We start from the raw sequence: 17,763 nt of genomic DNA, 5'->3' as shown, positions 1-17,763 counted from the left end.
GTCGGCCAGTTGGCCATTCAACCAATCAAAGCGTAATATGCTAATGATATGTTAAGGCTGTTCAACCGCTCACTATGATGTGCAACTGACCACCAAGGGGCAGACAGTTGACCTATTGACCAGTCACTATGATGTGCACTGACCACCAGGGGGCAGACACTCCACCTGGTAGGTTAGCTTGCTGCTGGGGTCCGACCGATCAGGACTGAGTGAGATGAGCCAGACATGCCCTGGAGCCCTCCCACGGCCCCTACCCAGCTGGTCAACCTCCCAAGTCCCTCCCTGGCTCTGATTGTGCACCAGTAGGGTCCCTTGGCCTGGTCTGCACCCTCTCACAATCCAGGACCCCTCGGGGGATGTTGGAGAGCCGTGTCGGCCTGATTGCACAGGCCAGGCCAAGGAACCCTGCTGGTGCATGAATTTGTGCACCGGGCCTCTAGTTAATAAACAAACAAGAATAGACTGTGTTTTGCATACTCGCAACTATAAGCCTACCTTTGCTCCACCCTGTATTTAGATAGCATTTGGATAAGGTTTTCAGATCAGTTTAGAGAGGATTATTGACAGGTCTGATTATGTGTAGTGCTTTATGGCTTCCTGAGTACTTTGTCTCTATTAGCTCATCTACACTAATAAAAGAGAAACATGCAAATTGGTCATCACTCTGCTACACCCACCAGCCAATCAGGATGAGTATGCAAATTAACCCACCAAAGATGGCAGGTTAATTTGCATATGCAAGAGCAGAGCGAAGACTGAAGGCTCCAGCCCCATGAAAGACTGAAGAGGACTGAAGACTGAAGAGGCTTGGCTTCTCCGCTGCAGCCGGCCCAAAGGCCTGGGTCCCAGGTGCCAGCGGAAAACCGGTGCTGGCAGCCAGGGGAAGGAAGGCCTATTGCGTGAATCTTCGTGCAACGGGCCTCTAGTTTGCTATAATCCTGTGGGATGTTAAATTGAGGTTGCAATTTTCTAATGAAACTTTTAAAAATAAATTTAAACTATCATGTCATTTGAAATCCAAAATCCAGAAAAGTGGCATTCAAGAAAAGTGGCTAAATTCAAATGAGTCCTATTGTTTTCCCTAATAAACCCACTAAAAGAATTTAAACAATTATTGCCCCTGAACTGTCTTGACTTCTTTTTTTAACTTTAGGTTGGAACTCATCGAGAAGACTCTGTCAGTCTCAATGGCAATCATTCAGTCCTGTCTAGCACAGTCACTGCTTCAAGCACAGACTTGAACCATAAAACACAAGAAAATTATAGAGGTAACTGTATTGTTGGTTTTTCGTAATAATACAGACAGAGATTGCATTTGGAGCAGTCACCTTTCTCACAGGCAGATTCATATCTGTGACTCAAAAGTCATCTTAGGTGGGAGAATTCCAAACAGAAGTGCCAGTGAAGGTTCCATTCGGCCCATTTGGTAAATTATAGAACTTATGGATAGAACCAATTCAAAGTATTGTTCAGTTTTTACCTGTCTTTTTCTTACCTGCTCTTGATTCTGTCATGTCTGTCTTCCTTAATCACTTCCCCTCATGACTGAGTCTTCATGGTCCCTAGAGGCAGTGGGAAAGATATGTCTGAGTATGTAGAGAGCTCTGAATAATAGGAGCTGTTGTTCAGAAACACTTCAGTTGTAGCAATAGTTCTGTTAAAAAGCAAACTGGTAAATGTTATAATAGAGCTTACAAATAAGTGCAAATATATAGCTAATATTAAGAATACCAAAGTAAAGTTCTCCCAGTTATATTTAACCTTGACACCTACTTTATTGTGTTTATCCAGGAAAGTGTTAAACTTATTTCCTTTTCCTTGGCAGAATCTTAGAAGTCAGAGTCTAAAACTCCATCAAATTTATCATAACCTTGTTCTTTTGTTAAATAGTGCCGAAAACTGATAATTATATGGATCATCAAAGCCAGGCTTGTTCTTCTAAATATAGATGCTTTAAAAAATCGTTTTCTCTTAAGATTTGTGGACATACTCTTTCCAGCTCTAAATAGTATACTTCCCTACATCTTCAGATTTCCCTCATAGCCCTCTAACAGCTAAGAGTATTTACCATGTAGATCAGGGGTGGGCAAACTTTTTGACTGGAGGGCCACAATGGGTTCTTAAACTGGACCGGAGGGCCAGAACAAAAGCATGGATGGAGTGTTTGTGTGAACTAATATAAATTCAAAGTAAACATCATTACATAAAAGGGTACGGTCTTTTTTTTTTTTAGTTTTATTCATTTCAAACGGGCAGGATCCGGCCCGCGGGCCGTAGTTTGCCCACGGCTGATCTAGATAGTGTTTTACTGTCTTAGTTCTAATTCATGAGTCTGGACATTTGTTTCTTTGACTTTTTGTTAGGTGGCTTGCAAAGTCAGTCTGGAACTGTTGTTCCAGCAGAAATCAAGACTGAAAACAAAGAGAAAGATGAAAACCTTCATGAACCTCCCTCATCAGACGACATGAAATCAGATGATGAATCCTCCCAAAAAGATATCAAGGTTTCATCTAGAGGCAGAACAAGGTATTTATTAACATTTAGGTGTTAAATTTCACTAATTTGCCATGGGTGAAAGTATTGGGAAATTGAAGGGTGTTGTGCATTTATTAAGTGTCAGCTATGTTCTAACTGCTGTGTTGGGACTTTATGTATGTTATCTCATTTAATCCTTACAGCACCCCTAGAAGGAAATCATACGAAGCTAACTCAAAAATTATGTGTTCTATTATACCACACTGTATTAGGGTCTCCATATAAAAAAAGAATTACATTTTTCCCCACAGTGCTTGTACGGGGAGTCTGTAGTCTGTAAGACAATTAGAGGACAAAATAGCTAAAACTAATTAAATTGTGCAGTATAGACATTTTGATACAGTTCATCAATAAATATCTGAACATAGTAATTTAAGGCTAAATATATGGTAAGACTCTATTGTATGATTTAAAGCCAAGAGTTGGCAAATTATAGCCCATGGACCAAATCCAGCCCACTGCCTATTTTTATTTTTTATTCTTTTACAGAATGTGTTTCGTTTTTTTTCCAATCCCCACTCAAGGATATGCTTTTGGTTTTTTAAATTTATTTGAGAGAGATAGAAAAACATTAATCTGTTGCCTTTCACACATGCCCCAATCCAGGGATTGAACCCACAGCCTGGGCATGTGCCCTGACTGGGAATCGAACCCAACACCCTTTGTTATACAGGATGACGCTCCAATCAACCAAGACACACCTCCCAGAGCTGCCTGTTTTTAAAAAAAATGTTTTATTAGAACACTTTCAAACCTTATTTATTTACATACTAGAGGCCCAGTGCACGAAATTCATGCACTTGGGGGGGGGCCCTCAGCCTGGCCTGCACCCTCTCACAGCCTGGGAGCCCTCAGGGGATGTCCAACTGGTGGCCATCAGTCAGACATCCTTAGTGCTGCCACTGCTGCTGCACTCACCAGCTGTGAGCCCAGCTTCTGGTTGAGCAGCACTCCACCCTGTGGGAGTACACTGATCACCAGGGGGCAGCTCCTGCGTTGAGTGTCTGCCCCCTGGTGGTCAGTGAGTGTCATAGCGACTGGTCATTCTGCTGTTTGGTCTATTTGCATATTAGCCTTTTATTATATAAGATTGTCTATGGCTGCTTTTGCATTAAAGTAATAGCAGTTATGAGTCGTTGGCAAGAGAAAGCAATGGCCCACAAAGCTGAAAATATTTACTAACTGGCCCTTTATAGAAAAAGTTTGCCAACTCATGATTTAAACATTGATTTGAGAAGAGTATGGAGAAGGAAGTATTATTCTAAATGGGCTGATGTTGAGGAAGGTTTTCCAGAAATTTGACTTGACCCTGCTTTGAAGTATGGAGATTGACACATAATATGTTAGTTTCAAATGATTTCCAGATTCTTCCCTCAGATTTTTTTTATGGTTATATATTAAAACTAGAGGACTTGATATATTTGTGGCCCATCCTATTTCTTGGTATATACCCACTTATCAATATGTATATATCACATAGATATCTATTATTAACATGTTCTTTGTATTAAATTATGGCACAAAGGAGATTACAGTAAGTGTGGTAGATATAACTAAAAAGCCAGCATGGTCCTTCCTGTATTCACATACTTAAAAGGTGTCCTTTTGTCTTTGACATTCTCACTGTTTTCAACACTTAAACATTTTTCTTGGGAAAAATTAAATCTTAAGATACTAATGCTATTATTTTAATATGCATTGTACTCACTTGTGTAGAGACATGAAGAAGTGAAGACTGGGTCATGGAATCTATAGACCACTCCTTTGAGGCATCTTAATTCTTCCACAGTTTTATTATTCAAATAGAATTTTTAGGGAAAAAATTGTATATTTCCTCTTCATCTTCTCATCTTATAGATCAGAGGTCTGCAAAGTTTCTGTGTAAATGGCCAGATAAATCAATATGTTCAGCTTTGTGGGCCATATGGTCTCTGTTGCAACTACTCAACTCTGCCATTGTAGCAGTCTTAGACAATACATCAACAAATGGGCTGGCTCTTCCAATAAAATTTTATACAAAAATAGTTAGCCAGCTGCTGGGTCATAGTTTACTGAACCCAGTTATAGTTCATCAGAAATTGAGAGGCAGTATAATAGGTTAATAATAACAATACTTAGTAATTAGCAATAGTTAATAGATTAATAATATGTCCTTTGTACAAAGTAAGGCTAGCCTGGGTTTTACTCATGGCTCCATCATATACTTGCCAGTGACCTTGGGCAAGTCATTAAAGCTCTCTGAGCTAGAATCCTTGTGGCAATAAACTGAAAACGGTGCACATAAAGCTCTTTGCACACTGTCTCACAGGCAGCAAGCACTCATTAAATGTACTAGAATTACTGTTAAGATGACGGTAATGCTAGGTGTGTGGTATAGGTTTGCTTCCATTGAGCACTGACCTGGGTTCTTGTCGTCACACTGCCACTAATTGGCTTTGTGATCCTAGGGAGATAACTGATTTCTGTGGATCTTGCAGTGGTTTTCAATCCTGGTGCACAGGCTCCAGAAACATTTTAGCAGTACAATCTAAATCAGTATGTGGTAGTGGACCTTTTAAAGCTCTTTTTTTTAAGTGTTCCTAAAGATTCTGATAAATGGCCACATTTGGAAATCTTTGGGGTAGATGATCTGTCAAGGTCCCTTTGCAGTCCAAGAGCTAGTGATTTTCTATTAAAAGAAGAATACTTTTATTATATAAAAGTATTATGTAATACTTGACAATTAGCTTATAAGAATCTGTTGTGTACTTCTTTATTACAGTACTCAGCATATTAGAAAAGAGGGGGAAACATCTGTTCTTTGTGCATATCATGTTAAGGATCTGAGAGTCTCTGCTCAATAATTTATTTCTGAAATATAAGTAGAATTTTCTAGAATTTATTCCAAAGCATTTCCCTCAAATGTTTTTTCTGATATCTTAATGCATTTTTATTACAGAAATTTGGAAAATACAGAACAGTGTACAAAAAAAATTACAAGAAATTCTACCACCCAGAGTCAACTACTGTCTACTTTTCAAGGAATATCTCTTTTCCCATAAATATAGTTCAAATTTGAATTAAACTGGAAATAATTTGTATAATGTCAACTTTTTTTACATTTAACAGTGTATTTTTAACTTTTTCATCTATTCTTAAGTGTTTCCTGCAAAATGGAAGAATATTTTTACCACCCCAAACAGTTTCCACATGCCCCTTTGTAATCCGCACCCTCTCCCATCCCCTAACAACCATTGATCTGCTTTCCATTACCATAGTTTTCTTTCTGGAAGTTCATGTAATTAGACTCATACAGAATGTAGTCTTCTGTGTCTGGCATCTTTTACTGAATGTGATCTGCAGCTTGATTTTTTTAGAGAATGCATTGTAGGCCATTGTCTGGATGTATGAGATTTATCCAACCCACCTCCTATTATTGGCCTCCAGTGTGTCACTAATGTAATAGTTCTGTGATCAGCTTTCTTTACATAAATTTCTATGTACATCTCTAATTATATCCATAGGATGAATTTCTAAAGTTAGAATTGGTGATTAAGAGGTAATGAATATTTTAAGGCTTTGGGTTTTTATTTTGCCAGTTTGTCCTTCAAAAATATTGTTTCAGTTCCCCATGTTTTTAAAATTTTTTTATCCTCACCTGAGGATATGTTTACTGATGTGAGAGAGAAACATTGATCAGTTGCCTCCTGTATGCGCCCTAACCAGGAATTGTACTGATGCTCCAACCTCCTGAGCCACCCAGCCAGGGCTAGTTTGTCCAGGTTTTTAATTATCACTACTGATGATATTTCTCTCTGGAATAAAAAATAGTGATTTTCTGAGATACTTCTCTCACTCTGTGCCTTCAAGCTTTTTCCTCTTTACCAGGTGACTGCCAGCATCTATTTAAGAGTATAGGTCACGCAAATTAAGGCACTAGCGAACCAGGACAGTGCTTCCCAAACTTTAATGTACATATAAATCAACTTGGGATCTTGTTAAAATGCAGATTTCTATGTTTTTAACAAGCTGCAGTAATGCTCATGCTGCTGACCATATTTTGAGTGGCAGAGTGCCTAGAATATTATGTAGTCATTCAAATTATACTTATGAAGAATTTCACTAGCATGGAGAAGTCTTCAAGCTGTACTATGCAATAGAAATGCATTTTTTAATGTACAGCGTGGGGCAAAATAGGTTTACAGTTATTTGTACGGAAAATAATACAATCATTAATAAATAATAATACAAGAATAATCTGTTTTACATATTCACAACTGTAAACCTACTTTTGCCTATCCTGTTTGTGGTATCATTTGAATTGTATTTGAAGAAAGACCGGAAAGAGATAGACATTCGTGTGAAATGTAACTATTAGTACTGTTTGGTAAAATTTATAGGTAATTTTTTTGCATCTTTATACTTTATAATTTCATTCAGTAAACATATCTATGCTTTATAGGGAATCTAACAGGCATTGTTGTTCCTTTGTTTTCCAGCAGTACTAATGAAGATGAGGATTTGAACCCAGAACAGAAGATAGAAAGGGAGAAGGAGAGGCGGATGGCTAACAATGCCAGGGAGCGCTTGCGTGTACGGGATATCAACGAGGCATTCAAAGAGCTTGGTCGAATGTGTCAACTTCATTTAAAGAGTGAAAAACCCCAAACAAAACTCCTTATTCTTCATCAGGCCGTGGCAGTCATCCTTAGTCTAGAACAGCAAGTCAGAGGTAAGTAGGTTCAGCAAAGATACCTAACTGTTCTGCCTCAGGTGGGCAGACATTTCTGTTTCCACTCACTCTTCTAGGCATATTGTTTGCAAGTTCAATTAGTACTTCTGCCACTGTATCATCTGGATCAAATTTCCTTTCTAGTTCTGTCACCTCTGTCTCACTGTATTGGTCAATATCCATAGGCTCAGTGCTTCACACAAACCAGCAAAGAGTAATTCTGTGTAACAATGCAGAACAGCCAGCCTCCTCCTGCTGCTCAGCATTATGCTTTGTGACTCTTTGTCTTGTTGATTCTGGTGTCCAACACTTGAATTTACCTGCCTAGACCTGTCCTCCTCCTGCTCCTTCGGTCTTTCCTACTTCTCTGCACTCAGTTTCTTGCCTGCTTTACCCTGGGGGCATCTACTAGGTCATGCTGTTTAATAGCATGCCTGGTCATGGCCCCTCCTGGCTTGGCCTCATATGGATGTCCTCTATACCCATGTCAGTAAGGTATCAGGACTTCTTTGTTGATCCCTGATCCGGAATGCCATGAATTTCTTGGGCTGGTATGCACTGGCATGCCTGGATGTCCCTAAGAGCAAAGTGTAATTATTAGGCTCATCCACTAGGACTCAGACAGCTCCCCCGGCTGTTCAACTTCTCAAAAAGTTTGATGGAATCTTGAAGATGCTTTGAAACTTCATTTTTTGAACAAGCATTTATTACTCTGTTCCATTCAGCTATGTGCTAGACCCTGAATTACCAATTATCACAAACCCTTGAGAGGTTCTACCATTGATCTTGCTTTTTTGCATATTACTTGTATATCTTTTATCCAAAGTTATGAATGCCTCATCCTAAGCCTTTTTTTAAGAATTTATAGATGTAACCTTGGGTTTCAGATTCTGCCTCTCTCTTCATTGAGAGAAATTCATCTGTCTTATTTATGTGAAGGAAGTTGGAAAAGAAAAAAGAAATAGGAGTAGACAGATGCTTGACAACTATAACCATGAAACTCTCTGCACTGATTACAGGAAAAGTACTCTCTTTAGTAGGGAAAGCAGAGTTAGAGAACTAGAACACAGTTTCAGAAAAACATACAACAGTAACTTATCCATCCACTTCCCATCAGTTTCTACAAAGGTGTTGATTTTGTTTTCATGTCTAGTTTGGGCATCCCCTGGACATCCTCTGGACTCTCTGGGCTCCCCTCTGGTTTGGGAGGGTGCTCCAAACTATAAGTAGCTATGTACTTCCTGTCATCCCTGGACCAGTGTTCCACTAGGAGGGCAGCCGGACCCAGGCCCAGTGCATCTGGAGAACAGCAGGAAAAGTGGCTTTTCCCTCCAAGCCTCAGATTGTGCCAAAGCACTCTTGGTGCCTTGGTGCCCCACATATTAAATCCTATCTGGTCCCTGCCATTGCCAATTTAAGCCTTTACCTTATTATGACTACAAGTTTGCTAATCCTCAGCAGATTTTACCGTCATGTTTGTACTCTTAGCTTTTACTAAAGGTTGAATTACAGGTCAAGTACTTCCTCATCAAACTCTTTCACAGGGCAGTGTATCAGCTCCTCTTTCCATGATAATTTAGACTCGATAGAACTGTTGCAATTTTAGTTTCCTGGTCTCTTAGAGAGCTGAAGGTGAGTAAACTAGGACAATGTTTCCCAAATTGGCTTGGTCACAGGATCTCCCGAGGCTTTTCCTTTTTCTAAACACATTTCCAGACCGTAACCTAGTAGATTTTAATTTAGTTGCAACAAGATGGTCAAACATGGTAGTTTTAGCATATTCATTGGTAATACTCTCCTCCTTACTAAAATGAATAAAAATGGAATTAACTCACAAGGACAGATGGGAGATAAAAGAGCAGCTGAGATAGCAAAAACTGTATTATGTACGATGGAAAGAAAGTAGAATAGTGGAAACTGACTTAATTAGAGAAAAGAGATGAAGGGGAGCCTGGAGGAAAACCAGCAAGAAGCAGAGCAGGTGCCGCGCAGAGCCCCTTTTCCGGAACGGCTCTGCACTTTGGAGGTGCTGATTATTGCGGCAGCATCAGACCAGAAGCAGAAAGACTGATTGAAGATCTTCTATGGAAAAGTTGGATCCCTGAGTCTCTTCTCCACTTCATATTGCTTCTGCTCTCTCTTCTCTTCCACCGTAAAAGACAGAAGGGTATTTTCTAGGGGGAAAATGAAATCAGAAAGGCTGCAAATACGGATCACCAAGAAAAGCAGAGGATCTGAGAGGCATGAAATTGAACAGTGAACCCCTCAGCCCTGTGTCCGGCTTCGCTTCCCTAGTGCTGGCAGCCAAGTACATTAACCCCATCTTCAAAAAACTGGAGCGTTCTTTTCTAGAGAAACTAAATGCTCTAGAGAAAAGACCTCCAGATTTAGCATTCCTGAGTAACTATGTCTCAGTTTTGGATTACCATAGAGTAAAACTCTCAGAAATGAAAATAACAGCAATTTGCTCAGTTCAAGACCTAAGAGTCCCTGATTCATAACTTACGACTGTAGTAATAAAAATTATTTTCCTCTGTTTCAGAGAGGAATCTGAACCCCAAAGCAGCCTGCCTTAAAAGAAGGGAAGAAGAAAAAGTTTCTGCCGTATCGGCAGAGCCGCCAACCACACTACCAGGAACCCATCCTGGGCTTAGTGAAGCTACCAACCCTATGGGTCATATGTAAACATCAGCCAGGTAAGTAAGAGTATGAAAAGGAGGCCACCTCATTTATCTCAAAGTCAGAGCCTTTGAACAGAATGCTCTAGTGGCACTGGTTGTGCTAAAGGTCAGGTGTAATTTGGAATCCAACAGTTTACCTTTCTGTTGTGTATACTTACAGAGCCAGTGTCCTCTTATACCCGGTTACTATTCTCTTCAAAGTGCATCCTGTGGTTTATAAAGAATTTGGGGTTCTCTTCTGGATCATCATGAATGTCATTCTGGTCCAAGAAGAAAATAGTGCAATGACTCTTCCTCCAAAAAATACTTTTGCTGCCACTTATACTCCTCATTTCTCTACTAGAAATACTTAGCTGTATCGTCAACCAGTTTTCTGTTAACCATCCACCTCTTCTTTGCCATGAAATCTTCATACGTATACAAAAAAGTTACTGCTTGTTTCCATTGGATCAATAATGCAAGTTTGTAATATGCATCTTTATTCCCAGTAAGAATATCAGTTACACCTTGAATCTACAGAGGAATGTGAAGGTGTCATATATGCTAGAACCAGAATGCCCTTCTCTCTGGAATTATACTTGTTGAAAGATGGTTCTTTTATTTTCCTCTTCATGGACTAAATACAGTTTACTTCCTGGTGATCTTTTTTAACTGAGTGACAAAAGTAATATGAGATTGTTGCCCAAGTTGTTCATTTGAATCACCTTTTTCTTAACTATATGCATTTATGTTATCTATAATCTAAGTGTATAGTTAATGTTTAGGTGGCAGAAATTAATGTAGACTGTAATTAAATATTTTGGACAGTAGCATTTTAGCTAATCATCATGGATTAGGAGTAGAACTGGGAACTTCATTTTATGATCTGCTTCAGCAATGGGAAGTTGTTTTCCCAGTTTCATCAGGAGATTAAAAGCAGTACGCAAAGATGAATGAATGGGAGGTGTGGAACAGGACAATAATTTCGAATACAGTTTCACTTGATCAGCTTTATAGCTGTCATTTTGAGCTGAAAGTCTGGAATTTGATAGAATAGTTTGCAAACTACAAACACTAGTCAGTAACTCACCCTTTCCTGAAAACTATGGTTCCTACCACCTCTACACATAGCCTTCCTAGGAACAAACTATACCAAAAAACTTCATTTGGGGCCAAGAGGAAGAATGTCAATGTAATTATTTAAGTATCGATTATATTCTAATATTAGCACACTGGATAAAACTCTAAGCCATGTCCCCACAAAAACCACCCAGCAATCTAACTAATTGTGCAGGCCCTAGAGACTTCAGGCTAGAGCTGGTTAACATGCAGGCCCTCTAAAACCCACGCCACTGCTTCCCATTCTGTGGAAAATACAGAATATCCTGAAAAAAATTGTTCTCAAAAATAAACTTTGAAATTTTAAAATAAAAACATACCACTGTTTCTTAATGCAAAAATGACTTTCTAAATTAGCAGATTATTTTGAAAAAGTGTGATGCGAGGTAACTTCTTATGCTCAGGTCCCAGATAACCACCAGGCTGTGAAAAGAGAGCTTTATGTTCATCTGTCACATTTATCTCAGAGCCTGTGTCTTATTTTTCTTGTTTCTCTCTAGTTTGTTGTACCCGTTTTCTCTTACCCTCTCCCCCCATTTCTCTCTCTTTAACACTCTCTCTCCCTGCCTCACATCTATCTTCCCCGCTTCTGTTTACTTCCTGCTCTTTTTACTGCCTCTGGATCTCATATGACTTTCATATCTCTACCCATATCTCTATAATGAGGAAATTCCCCCACTTAAATTAAACTTTTGAGATTCCTACCTATCAAAAAGAGTTTTATCAAAAATCCTTTTTTTTAAAAAAAATAATGTAGTAAATGCACTTCGTTCCATTAGATTTTATTGGTTAGTGTTTATAATTTCATAAAGGTAGTTGTCTGGTTTCACCTGATAACCTTCAATTCTTTATAGAACTGGGCGGCAGATGAAAACCAGCAAGAGACTGAGCATCAGAAAAATAACTGCTAGAATCAAATTAGCTGATAAATGATCACAGAATGAATGACTGTAAAAGCACAAGAATTTTCCACCATGTAATATAAGGCCAGGTGGCTTTGAGTATCTCAGTTATCCATCCCTAAGAGCATCCCTCTATTACAAACAATACTGTGGTTATTGTTGGAAAAGGAGGTGAAAAGTATGAATCTTCCTAAAACTATTTCCATAAAAAATGGCTAAAATGGAAATTTTTAAAGTCACTACTATCTATATTAAGGATATAAATATGTGTAAAATGTGGACTATACATTTTCTTAAAAATTCATTGAGCAAATATTTCTAGAGGACCTGCTATTGACCAGGAACTGGGATCAATGTGAAGATGAATGCAAAATGGTCCCTGCCTTCAGAAATGTTCAGTTTAGAGAAGATAGGTATGAACTGTTAACACAGTGTGATTGATGGGCTGGAGGTAACAGGAAATGTGTGTGTTAACATTGCGTCTTCCCTGAGAAATACATGGGTAGAACCTCAAAGCTCAGGTATTGTCAACTGGAATGTTGCTCAAATTAAGGTTGGCTTAATTGTCACAGCTGTTGTATAATCCTGTATTTTGTGATTCTGTAATCATATGATCTCCTTTAAAAATCTTACCACATCTTCAAGTAAAACTATTTTAATTACACCTTGAAAGAAAGAGGCTTATTTAGAAGTCATTTAGGAGACTGCTAACTTAGTGTAAAACTGGGTATAAGGAATGTCAACCTTTTGGGTTTGTTTTTTTTTTTCTGGGGAGGTGTTTATTTTAACAGTGATGTGCTAATTGGTTCTGTTCTCTCCCTTGGCTCTCCCTGCCACAGTTCCAGAGTTATCAGTAGGCTAGATAGAAGGTGAACTCTCCTCATAAGGACTGGACAACTCAGATTATCTGAAGACAAACCTGATAGGAGGGAGAAGAAAAAACAAGACACTTGAAGCAAGAAATTCAAATGTAATCCTACGATCAAAGCAACTGGTCAACACTTCCATCAGAAGTGAAGATAGGACGTCGCCCAGGAGACGTTGCAGCGTGTCATTTTGTCGCAAGCAGTGTGTCGCTTCTGCACAATCAGAGATTGTCTCGATCTCTCCACTCACCGTGGAAGTTGCCTTGTGCCTAAACTGAATTGACAAATGCATTGTAACTACAAATTTTATTTATTGTTATGGAACTGTAAGGTCTACATATAAAGGGAAAAAGTTAATGTGGAAAGCTGATGTACACTCAGCTGATGCCAGCATTCGTTAAAGCTGTTCACGTGCAGAGAACAAAGCAGTGACAACCATTGGCCCTTAGCATTCCCGGCATACCTGTTAGTGTCTTAAAAAGGAAGGGAAAAGTCTTTTGTTGCCCTCTCCTATCCTTTTGCCATATGAATACTGTTTTTCATAAAATAGGAAAATACTACTTGGTCTAGCTTTTCTCTCACTTTCATTTTTTCATTCATTTTTTATTTTCTCTTTGTGGGTGTTGTATTTGGTCTCTGAAATGGGTGGCGTGTGGTCACAGTCCAGAATCCCCATGTAGCCCTCTGTGCCGTGCCTGCTTACCTTACAGCGATAAGCAGAGACCATCTGTGACCATAGCTTAGCTACGATTTTGAAAGGGGAAATTATGTCCCCTTGATTTTCCCAAAAATAAATATTGCTTTATTTCTAATAATAACCAAGACTTTTCAAGCTTCTAGGTTTCATAGTAAAGCTTGTAATAGGAAGAAGTGTAAATTACAAGGGAAGAATCTACTATTTGGAACTTGCTTTGTTTTCCAAGCAGTAAGTACTACATAATAGAACTTACAGAGTGTTAGCTGTAAGTAAACACAAAGCGGATTTAAAATACAGAGAAGGCTTCAGGCTGTAGCTATGGTGACCCTAACAAGACCCAGTAGTCACCAAGGCAGTAGTGTGATAAATGAACACACCACTCTGAGGCTAGCTACTTAATGGGATACAAGAGCAGTGGTCACCCATGTTTCCTTTTCCTAGCCTTTATTTCTCGATGTCATTTGGATGGCTGGGCAGTGGGGAGGAATTCAGTGGGTGATTTAATCAGCTGTAAACCATCTGCCCTGCCCCAAGAAGATGAGCCAGATTAGCATTAAACCAGTGCTTGTCAGTCCATCATAATGCTGTGCACTAACTCACCCCTCTGTCTCTTACCCTTAAGAGTTGTTTTTTGTTAGACATAATAAGCACTTTGAACTTCCATGAAATCTGTCTTCCACCACAACTACCCTGGGAGAGAAAAACATGCTAAACAAGGTTGTCTTGGCTTAATAATTCCTTATAGCCAGTATCAACAGTGGCAATCAGCACACAGAAGAAAGGACCCAAATCACTATGTAGCTTAAAGATTTCTGTTCATTTGAAAGAACAAAAACAAGACAGAACTTCAGATCCTCCAATCAGGATGATTCCTAACAAGTCAGTCTTTTGTGAACTTAGTGGACTTTTTAGTTACTTTAATTTGCATATATTCTCCAATTACATCAGACTCTCTCTGTGGCCTTGTTCTTCATTTCAGTGTTAATCAGCTAAACAGAAATTGTTGCTTATGATGTGTGAGTGAACATAGGCCACTGCCTGGCCTTTTCCTTCAGAGCTTGTTGTCTTTTTCGCTATATTAGACTTTGCAGTATGCCCAGAAGCTTTCCTTCATAAAATAGAGAGAAAAAAACATTTGGCTTATTTTTCACTGTAGCTAGTCTTTTATACAATAATCTTGTAAGAAAATTTCTTGAATTCTAAATATTACTCTTTCTAGATTTTTGAAATCGAAAAGTTTTCAGTAAAAAGTTTCTTACTTTATTTTATTATATTAGGTAGTAAAAATGTAGGGTTATTTACCATAACCTGTTCATTAATATCAGAAATTTACAATAGCATTTTAAGACCATAGTAGGACTCTAGCATACCGTGTAGTACCTATGGAGTATTGTAAGAGCTAATTGTCCGAGATGAATTGCTTCTCATCTTGTTCTCCAGTTTCCATTGTTGGTTTATTGCAGATTTGTATCCTGTGTCAAATTCAAGGTATTATTGATAAATCTTTTCAACCAGCAGCAAGAAGTTCAAAATTTTTCTGTCACTGTAACAGAAAACACAATATGTATATAACATTTATGTAGCAATAAATGTGCCATCTTTTTTTAACATAGTAAACTAGTGAGTTTTTTAAATTCCTCTCTCAAAGAATAATGCATTTTGTTTTCTTCATCTCATTCCTCTCAGAAATGCCCACACTGCTTTTCTTTTACCCCTGCCCCAGCTTTATTGAAATATAATTAACAGGTAACATTGTAAAGTTTAAGGTATACAACATAACGATGTAATATATGCATATATTGCAAAATGATGACCTCAGTAAGGTTATTTAACATCCATCACCTCACATAGTTGCTTTTGTGTGTGTGGTGAGAGGCGCATGCTGCTTTCATATCTGCGTCATTTATAACATTAAACCCATCAGGGCAGAGTCGGCCTTGTGGAACTGAGTTGGTGTTTGAGTCTGTAGCTTCTCTGGGTTTTGTATTTCTCTTGCTCTTCTGAGAGTGGCCTTTAGCCTTTTCCTTAACTGTTTGACCAAACATCAGTTAATAACTACTCATTTGTAGATCTAGAAATAAATTAAGAAAATGGAAAAATATTTAAATGAGGCTTTTCAAATGAACATTCTTCAAAGCACTTTTCACATGTTTTATGTCCCTTTTCTCACAAAAAGCCTATATCATAATTAGAGAATGGTTGTATTTACTGTTTTCAGCTAAAAAGTTCTGCTTTCATTCCAGTTCTCACACACACCACCACCACCACCACCAGAAATATGCATAGTGATTGCCCATGAGAAGTTCATGCCAAATAAGGGCCTGGGAAACAGTGGGTAACCTTTCTGTGGGGCCTGTGTGTGAGGTGCCCATGGCCCCATCACACCCTCTTGGGATCCTGGCAGGATGCTTCTCCATGAATTATGAAACCCACTGTCCACAGATCATTTTGCTAACTGGGATTTGGTGAAAACAGTTAAACATGTTAATTTCATTTCTCTTTATACAAAACAACTAAAAGTTCCATCTGAAGAAAATACAGAATGTTAGAATTGAAATCTAGAGACCATCTTACTAACTGCCTCAGTAGTCTATACTAATAAAAGGGTAATATGCTAATTAGACCAAACGTCTTCCGGATGTCCTGGACAAAGCCACAGTGGCGGGGGCCAAGGCAGAGGCAGTTAGGGGTGATCAGGCCGGCAGGGGAGGGCAGTTAGGGGTGACCAGGCAAGCAGGGGAGGGCAGTTAGGGGTGACCAGGCTGGCAGGTAGAGAGGTTAGGAGCGATCAGGCAGGTGAGCAGTTAGGGGCCAGTGGTCCTAGGTTGCGAGAGGGATGTCCTGGATTGGAGAGGGTGCAGGCTGGGCTGAGAGCCCCACCCCCCTCCCCTGTCCATGAATTTTGTGCACCGGGCCTCTAGTAGATGTATAAAAATGAAGGCCCAAAGAGGTTGTATTTCTACAAGAACACACACCTAGTAACAGATCAAGATGCTTAAAACTTTGCCTACAAATCTTGGAGCCTTGATTTGTTATTATTTCTCTTGAAAGATTTGTAAGCCAGTTCTATTCGTTGGATTTATTTTTCTCTCTACTACATTTTCTTCCATTTTTCTCCTAGTTGATATATTTTTTCTCCTGTGGAAACTCAAATTTTAACTAGACATCACATCATGTGTGTGGATGTATGTGTGTGTGTTCTAAAAGTTAGAGTATTAGCTTTGGCATCATCAGCCCTCAATTTAAATCCAAGCTCAATATCTAATTAGCTCCATTTCCTTATCTGAAACATGGAGATTCATGTTAGAGTTGTGTAAGTACTGGATGAAACAGTGGGTGCAAATAGGATGGGCCTGCAGACCCTGATGCAGGACTCACATCTGTGGAGGCAGAGAGGAAGGAGGGCGAGGCTGCCGTGGAGTTCTGGGAGTGTCCTGGCCTGCCCAGTGGGGGCCAAGACGATTCCCTGTTGAGTCTAGTGTTGGGCAGAAACGTTAAGGAACTGATATCTCTGTTGTGGTCAGTCATTGGCTGTGAGTCACCTGGGGAGATAGACCTCAGAATACTGCAGCAGAGGTATCACCTGCAGGTGACAGCGGACCGCACTCTCCAGACAGGTGCTCCCCCAAAAGATCTCAGAAGGGGGGGAGCTTCCACAACACCTGTGTGTTACTCCCCACAGAACTGGCAAACAAAACCAACTGTCCTCTGCAGTTGCTGGAACCGTAGGTAATCTCAGCAGGCTGATCAGTATTTCAAAATCTGGAATTCTTTCTCCCTTGGCATTCCACAGTCAAAGTGCACCCACACATGTGATCGGGAAGGGTGAATTCCTCCCTCACCTTCATGGGCTGGCAAATGGTGCCGAGGCCCTGCGGCTGCTGGGCGTAGCATTCTGGTGCTCCCAGGACATCGCAGTCCCAGGCGGCGGATGGCCCACGGTCTTTGTGGCCACCTGGGTTAGACGGCCACATGTTCTCGTGGGGCGTTTCCCTGTGAGAGCGTCCCAGCCCCGGCAGCTCTTACCTCTGCCCTGTACTGGGGCATGTTCCTGGCAGTACAAATACCCTGTTTTCTCCTGTCCTCATCTGTCCCTGTCTAAGCACTTATTTCGGAAGATAGCCTGGAAGGTTTTTTCTGTACCCTTTGGCCCAGACCTACAATCTCTTCCCAAAACTGACACTGGGCTCTGCTGCATAGAGCCAGGCTCTGCTTGCTGGAGGCTCCACCAGCCCCGGCACCTCGCTAACATCCCGCAGCTCCCTGGGCCGTT

General features: G+C 39.8%; 1 protein-coding gene across 3 annotated transcripts in view; it reads left to right on the top strand.

Moving 5' to 3' along the window:
* TCF12 (transcription factor 12) overlaps positions 1-15,103 on the top strand; it is a 361,079-nt gene extending 345,976 nt beyond the window's left edge. For all 3 annotated transcript variants that reach the window (XM_081093085.1, XM_081093086.1, XM_081093087.1), the window contains 5 exons: positions 1,154-1,268; positions 2,364-2,526; positions 7,014-7,246; positions 9,789-9,942; positions 12,767-15,103. In XM_081093085.1, the coding sequence (XP_080949211.1) occupies positions 1,154-1,268; positions 2,364-2,526; positions 7,014-7,246; positions 9,789-9,931 (654 nt within the window). In that variant the 3' untranslated portion in view covers positions 9,932-9,942; positions 12,767-15,103. The remainder of the gene's footprint in view (positions 1-1,153; positions 1,269-2,363; positions 2,527-7,013; positions 7,247-9,788; positions 9,943-12,766) is intronic.
* Positions 15,104-17,763: the final 2,660 nt, after the last annotated feature.

Source organism: Myotis nattereri, assembly GCF_964212035.1.
Source record: "Myotis nattereri genome assembly, chromosome: 1".
In the NCBI taxonomy this organism is placed as follows: Eukaryota; Metazoa; Chordata; class Mammalia; order Chiroptera; family Vespertilionidae; genus Myotis; species Myotis nattereri.
Note: the sequence above shows the minus strand (reverse complement) of the source record. Positions and strands in the feature narration are given on the sequence as shown.